Here is a 7,583-nt window from a genome sequence, read left to right on the forward strand (position 1 = left end):
GTTCTGAGATGGATTTTTTTCTTCTTTTTAAAGAAATGACATCAGAGTATGCTTGTACCAGGAAACAATTCAATAAGAAACTCAGCCAATTTGGATTAATTCAGGTAATAAAAAATGAAACCCCTAAATCTCTGTGCTTTGTATTGATCAAGTGCAAGGACATAGATTTTACTGGGGGTGTTTTGGCTGTGCTGGTTTAAAGAATTTTCTATAAGTCTTAAATTTGTGTAAACTTAGCACAGACTTCTGTACACCGATCTCTTAAATGTCTAGAATGGTACATGAATCAAGCTGGGGTTTATTTTATTGTTCATGATTGTTTTGCTGTAGTACTTTTTATCAATTAATATTTGATTATGTCTTCAACATGTGGAAACTGCAGGTGTGTTTTTAAGTTTGAGGCCTGACTGTGGGATTTTGCATCTGAATTTCTGTATGATTCCTCACATTGCTGTTTGACAGGAGAAGTTTTGTTTTATGGCCATGAAAGCATATGTAATGGAGAGTATGGCTTACCTCACTGCAGGGATGATGGACAGGCCAGGGTTTCCAGACTGCTCCGTGGAGGCAGCCATGGTCAAGGTAATCAGATTTATTGGAGGACTTGCCTGTGGCTTTCAGCTCATACAGACAAATCCCTCTGCTGTGTTTCAGTCTGTGTTCCAGAGTGCTGAGAGGCTCAGGGGTTGCATTTAGACATATGATAGAAAAACCTCAGCTGGATGAAAAAATAGCCATTACTGTTCTGTCTGTACTGTTCTGTGTCCCACATAGCATTGGTTCCCTCAGACTCAGGCTTTTGTCACTGTAGGAAATTAGAAGTGCAGATACCAGGTTGGGGAGTGTCATGGCCCTCTGAGGTGAGTTCTGATGAGGCCTCATGAGAGCACAAAGACACTTGGTTAGAGTTCCAGCTGCCCACCTGCACAAGGTGCTTCTGTCCCAGCTTCAACTGAGAACGGGTTGCAAAGGAAGTACTGAGGAAGATGCAGGTGGTATGTGCTGGTGTGCCCCTGCCCAGGGCACAGTCCTGCAGAGGTCACATGGGTTTCTAGACCCTGGTGATGGTCCCTCATGGTGTGATGAGTGCAGACAACTCGTGTGCTGGTGAACCTGGGCAGCATGAAGAGCTCCATCCAACCAGCTACAGCTCTTCTGCCAGTGTGTGGCCACCCCTCGCCCCAGGATATGTCCTTAGAGGAACTTCCTTGTGGATTGGAAGGGGACTGGGTTTGACCAAAGTATACATCCTGAGACATAGGACACTATTTCAGGCAAATTAACAGGACTAATCCAACAGCAGTAGAAAATAAAATGCAGCAGTGTTATGTAGGTACAAACCCAGAGCAGTGTAACCTGTATTTACTGGGTATTGGTATTCTGTGTTTACTGGTGATTAAAGTCCTGTTCAATGGCAGGTGTTCAGCTCTGAAGGTGCCTGGACGTGCGTGAGTGAGGCACTGCAAATCCTTGGAGGCCTTGGCTATATGAAAGATTACCCCTATGAACGCTATCTCAGGGACACCAGGATACTGCTCATTTTTGAGGCAAGTACCAAGACACCATTTGCACTTTACACTGCAGTTCACTCTCACTGTAAATGTGAGCAGAAACCCAAGTGTTTGGTTGACCAGAGCTTCATTCCTTTAGCTGCAAATGCTGTAATAGAGTTAGACTGCAGAACTAACCTTGTTTTCTTTGGAGTTATGGACAGTAGTTTCCTATAACAAAATAAGCTATGATGGCTTTTATAGACTAACCACAAAGTTACAGCAGGAACTGGCACTAGCTTTGCCTCTGGAAAAAACGAACTGGTGATATATATACGTGGCAGTACATACATGTACCAGTAGTGTATTTATGGTTTCTTAAATATTTAGAGACTTGCTGGGTAATTTAACAGAATACACAGCTGATTGAAGTACACTGTCATGAGAAAAAACATCCCAGTTCACACCTTGGGTCGTTGTTTCTCTGAACAAACTAAAGGATTCTAAATTAGCATAAAAGCCTAAAACTATTCTGATTGGCAAAAGTAACTCATCAGTTTATGGTCAATAAATAGTTGTAACTGCACGTGCTAACTCACAGTGAAATCAGTGTACTGCAACTGCCCAAGTAAGAGCCTCAGGAGAATGCACTGGGGTTTGTAGCAAGCATCTTTTGAAACCTTCTTTGCTGCTTTATCTGTTCTAGTGGAAGCAGTAGGGTTTGGTAAGTGCTATGGGCAAAATTTTAATTTTTCAACAGATTTCTCTAATAGCACTTTCTGGTTTTTCTGGGTAAGCTGCTCTGTTGGTGTCTAAGCTGGAGTTACCTTTCCTTGTGTGCTTCTCACAAGTAAGGAAACTCATTAAAGTTTAATTCAGTAGTTTAATTAGCTTATTGATGGGCATTTATTTAAAAAAAAAAGTTGGCTGTGAAGTTTGCTCTGTTTTCAAGCTGGATTGTTAGTGACTTTTTTCTGCACATCTGAGTCAGACTGCCAGGCTTGATTTTATTTGGTGGGCCATTTAGCCCTGGTGCCAGGAGAGCAAAGATCTCAACTGCCCATTAATGCAAATTCCCCACCTGCAGCTCAGTGCATGGAGTCGGTCACCTGGAGGCTCCTGGAAAACCCTTTGTTTTGTTGCTGTAAGGAGAGGCCAGTTCCAACCCTGATTAAAAAGCAAACCCAGCCAGCCTGCAAGGCCATCACCCTGCAGGCTTGGGTGGTCCTGAGTCTGACAGACATTTCGAATAGGAACAGCTAAAATTAGACTGGAGCATGTCCTGGACTGGCTGAAGCAGAGAAGACCTTTTGGACAGGTTATAGGAAGCCTTGTTTAAAAAATCAAAGCACCACACCATTGGAATTCCTGTAATAAAGCTCATTTAGAGCAGTTTTACAACTATTTAAATGTTCCTTCACTGGAACAATGCAGAACATTTGTCACTCTAAATGCATTTAATCTGATTTCTTTTTCATTGTGATATATTCGTGTGTTTAAGAATCAGGGGGTCAGCTTCTGCTACATGAAATCAGAGTTTAAATTGAGATCATAATAACTTAATGTTAGGTAATACTGTAACACTAGACCAATTGAAAGGGCAGAGTGGCACAACAGACCTGCTTGGAAAACACTCAGTATTCTATACTTTACAGTTAGCTAAAGAACCTGTCTCTAAAATCATACATATACTTAAAAAACGTAATTCACAGAGTGTTTAGCCTTTGTTGCTTGCTGCCTGTGTCCTCTGCCTCCCCAACTCCTGTCACCACTCCAGGCAGCTTCACTGGGCTGCAGCTTCTGGCACAAGCGTTTTCCTTACAGGTGATGATCATCTTCCACCTTTCACAGGGCTCTCAAAAGATTTTTATCTTATGAGTCCAAATGCATTTTAGAACATTCCGTGGCAAACGATTTTACACTGGCAAGTGATTTACACACTGACAGCAGTTTTAGGAAATGAAAAGTATGCAAAATAGTAACAGAGCATATCTAGGTTTTATAAATACTAAAACCACTTAGTACTGGATATTGACTTTGCTTTCTGTTATGTTTTTTACAGGGAACAAATGAAATTCTGCGACTGTACATTGCACTGACGGGTATGCAACATGCAGGCAGAATCTTAACTGACAAAATTAAGTACGTTCTTATTTATTGTTAATAGTTTTGAATAAACTAAACAGAATCTGATAACTTTATAGATAACGGGAAACTGTAGGAAAAACCTGCATATTTTCAATGTATTGCCTGTCCAAAAGGTTGTTCATTGTTATAGGGGTCTCTTTCTGTCTTTTTAATTGGATGCTTTATAGATTTAAGAATCTTGGCCTTAATGCATTTTATCTTATAATTACAACTTATGTAAAATCTTTGTTACAAGACCAGTAACACTGTATTGGTAAGACAGCTGTGTTGTGCATGTTGGGTAGGTGCACTGGGCTGGGGCATTCCTTGTGAGCTGTTGGAGAGGAGCTGGATATGGTGACCCATGCTGATGACTTCTAAGGCTCCATAACTCTTCTCCAGACTTCACAGTAAAATAGTTCAAGACTTGGCAATTTATAGGCAAACTGCAGGTGTTTTGCTGAAGCATTTAGAATTTCAACTAGTTATATCTGAACCTTGTTAGATTTACTTAACAGCTCTTCTTCCCCCAACGTTTCAGAGAAATCAAGAAAGGAAATGTGGGAGTAGCACTGGGGGAATTTATAAACAGATTGCGAGACACAATGGGCAGAAAAGTGGATTATGGACTTGTTGGTGACCGTGGAGTGGTGCATCCCAGCCTCCAGGTAAGGGGAGGGGCACGGTGCTTGTGTCCCAGAGCTTTCGTATTTGTTTCCCTTTGCTGCTTGCCACAACTGCAATCTCTTGTTTTTGCAAACCAGTGTGTGCTTAGGAACAGTGAGGTTTACCAATGTTAGCAGATGTTTATACCATTTCAGGGTAAGAGCTTAGTTTTAACTATTGTCTGGGTACATATTGAGGTAAAATGGAGTCTGCTCTAAGTCTGTATTTATATCAAATCCAGGTTTATATCCATTTTAGTAATTTCTGTAAGTTGAGCCTTTACCATATTATGTCTCTGCAATGCTCTGTTGCTGCTCTTCAGAGTAGGGTCAGGACTCAGACACAGGATTTTTCCTATTTAATTGTAGCAAAGGTAAGAGTAACATAGGTAAGAATTTCTGTGAACTATATAAACACATATTTGCTTAATCATGTTTAAGTCATGTTTATGACCACACATGGTTGTTAACATTCATAGCAAAAAGACAAGGTGTGTTTTTCCTAGGATGTTGTATCAGTGATTTGGAAATCTCTAAGCAAATGATTGTTACTGTGCTGTCAGTATGCCTGTCCTGCAGGTCAGGGATGTCAGGCAAACAGGTAGAAGGCTTTGCAGGGACTCCTGTTGCTGTTCCTTCACACGAGGAGCTCTGATCTGCCGAGGTGTGCTGAGGGCCTTAACCACAGCCACTCTGACCAGCCTGGCACCCAGAGCCAGCTCCCTCAGGAGCTCCAACCCCCTGGCTTCCCTTCAGGTTACAAGACTCAGCAAAATGAACTAGTGGCATTTATGAGTTAATAAAAGCCAAAGGTGACATCGGCTTCCTACTTCTACCAGAATTTGAGCCTGCTGGTGAATTCACAGATCATCTTCACTTCTCAGGATTTCCATAGCCTGCAACACTTAGGGTGTGAGTAGGTTTGCCTGGGCAGAACTAAACGTTGAGAAGAACTATTCAAACTATTATTTTTATAAGCATAAGCCTATACTGAAACATTACCAAGAGTAAAATTTAGAAAATTTTAATGCATGTTTTATCAAGAAAGAATAGTGCCTGTCTGGCTTTCAGAAGCAAACTGGGGCAATGGCAAAAATGACTAGTGCTTGCTAAGAGAAAATCTAGTGTCCCGTTTAAAGGGAGTGAGGGAGTGCTGCTTTTTCCCCCTATAAAAGTACTTAAATTGTTCTATTTTGTGTTTTGTTTTATAGGAGAGTGCCAAGAAACTTGAAGAAAACATTTATTATTTTGGAGCTACAGTTAGGGGCCTGCTAAGTAGGTTTGGCAAGGTAACTATTATTTTGTCTGTTGTCTTATCCTCGAGGCCTCATTGACAATCTGGAATGGATTGTGTGTCTGGGAAAAGCCAGGACTTCTTCCTTCACATGACATTTTCTCACTGAATATGAGAAAGCACACAAATTCTATACTTAGTGTAATGGATAACTTAAGTTTTTAAAACAAAACCCAAACCACCAGCAATCTCAGTGAATTAGCTGTTTTCTTCTACTTCTGTAAGCACAAATCCTGCCTGCTGCAGCAACTATTTTAAGTCCTATTCTGTGGGCAGCCCCTGGAATCCACTTCCCCATTTCCGAGGGAAGAGCTCTCCCAGCAGCTTTTGAATTTATGATGTCCATCCCTGTTGTGTGGCAAACCAATCAGTCATAATGCCATGCACAGTGGTGGAGTTTCAAGAGGAGAGAGTGAATGTGGAATAGCCTGGATTTTCAGTTTTATGGCAGTTAATGTGGTATGTTCTGAGAATCCTGACCAGGCCAGGGCTTGCCACATCGCACTTCACTCAGGACATTTTTTGAACATATTTGATACTTAAATTTCAGTGATTCTTGCAATCTACCAACGTGGCTTTAGACACAGCAATTTTACTGTTGGCTACAGCCAACCCAAAACTCTGAGATTTATGGTAGAACCTGTTTGCGCTAATTAAATCTGAAACGAAATGCAAAGTATGAACAAAAATGTTTGGTTAAAGTTTTAATTTGACAAAATACAAGCTAAGAAATCATTTTTACTCTTCTAGACAATAGTGGACGAGCAGCTGGTTCTGAAGAGAGTGGCAGATGTAGTGATTAACCTGTATGCCATGACAGCAGCCCTCTCCAGAGCGAGCCGCTCCATCAGCATCGGGCTCAGGAACCACGACCACGAAGTGAGTGTCCTTCAGCACCAGCATTCCCAGCAGGGGCCATGCTCCTGCATGCAGGACACACCGTGTTCACTAAGGATTTTCAGCAAACACTCCTATAAAGCCAACAGTACAGCAGAATGCTGCTAAATCCATTGGTGCAAGAGTGCAGTGGCCAGTTGCTTCTCAGGGCTCTGAGCATTGAGTTGCACACTATCGCCATATTAAAAATACTTCTTTAACACATACAGAGATATTTGTGAGCTCTCACAAATTTGTATGTTCTCCTAAACCTCCTAATACCATGCACTTCCTCCTGAATCTTTTCCATATACTCATTAATAGTAACATAGAATCACAACAGTATTTACTCAGTACAATTCATGGCAGTAAAGTGATGGTATAGCAGCTCATTTAAAGTTCCATGGTAACAATTATGCTACAGGACAAGTAAATCTGCTACAATCAAGCGTTAGGCAAATCCAAACTGAGTTACCTTTGGTTTTGGCCTTGAGACTTCACTCTGTGTGTGTATGTGTGAGCCCAGTTCTGGATTGAACACCAGTCAGTCTTTCAGTCAGTTTTGGGTGAAGGGTCACCCCAGCCCTGACTTTCAGCAGCTCTGGGGACACAGGGACAGCTGAGGCTGCACCGTACGTGACTGGTGTGCAGGGCTCCATCATCAGGAGACAAAATGACTTTTACAAGTTGAAATTACTGTATTTTTACTACATGGTTTTGTTAATGAAATTCATTCACCAGTATTCAACTCACTTTTACTCTTTTCCTAGGTGCTGCTTACAAATATCTTCTGCACAGAAGCGTATTTCAAGAATAATTATGCCATGTCTCAATTAGAAAAATGTAAGTTCTATAAAATGAGTTTTACACTCATGTCTTTTATGTCTTTCACAGACTGATCAAAAGTAGGTGGGCCTGATGCGACTGACAGAACAGTTCTGCTCTGCTTTCAATTCAGATGACAAACAGAGCTGGCACCAGCTGAAAGCAGAGAGCCTCTTCCTTTCTTAGCTGAAGCAAACTGCTGGGATTGTTTATCTTGAGGAATATAAAATCTGTTATTAGCAAGTATTCCTGTAAAGTAACATAGAAATCAGGGAATTGTCCAATTTGGGGAATTGCTGACCAGCT

The 7,583-nt window shown here is 41.3% G+C and overlaps 1 protein-coding gene across 1 annotated transcript in view; it reads left to right on the plus strand.

Moving 5' to 3' along the window:
- Positions 1 to 7,295, plus strand: part of ACAD9 (acyl-CoA dehydrogenase family, member 9) — a gene marked incomplete at both ends in the record, with an annotated part of 19,587 nt that extends 12,292 nt beyond the window's left edge. The window contains 8 exons of the mRNA XM_009070185.1: positions 34 to 104; positions 463 to 582; positions 1,419 to 1,547; positions 3,553 to 3,632; positions 4,159 to 4,285; positions 5,494 to 5,571; positions 6,327 to 6,455; positions 7,223 to 7,295. Of these exons, the coding sequence (XP_009068433.1) occupies positions 34 to 104; positions 463 to 582; positions 1,419 to 1,547; positions 3,553 to 3,632; positions 4,159 to 4,285; positions 5,494 to 5,571; positions 6,327 to 6,455; positions 7,223 to 7,295 (807 nt within the window). The remainder of the gene's footprint in view (positions 1 to 33; positions 105 to 462; positions 583 to 1,418; positions 1,548 to 3,552; positions 3,633 to 4,158; positions 4,286 to 5,493; positions 5,572 to 6,326; positions 6,456 to 7,222) is intronic.
- Between the last annotated feature and the right edge of the window lie 288 nt (positions 7,296 to 7,583).

This window comes from Acanthisitta chloris, unplaced genomic scaffold, assembly GCF_000695815.1.
Source record: "Acanthisitta chloris isolate BGI_N310 unplaced genomic scaffold, ASM69581v1 scaffold21582, whole genome shotgun sequence".
In the NCBI taxonomy this organism is placed as follows: Eukaryota; Metazoa; Chordata; class Aves; order Passeriformes; family Acanthisittidae; genus Acanthisitta; species Acanthisitta chloris.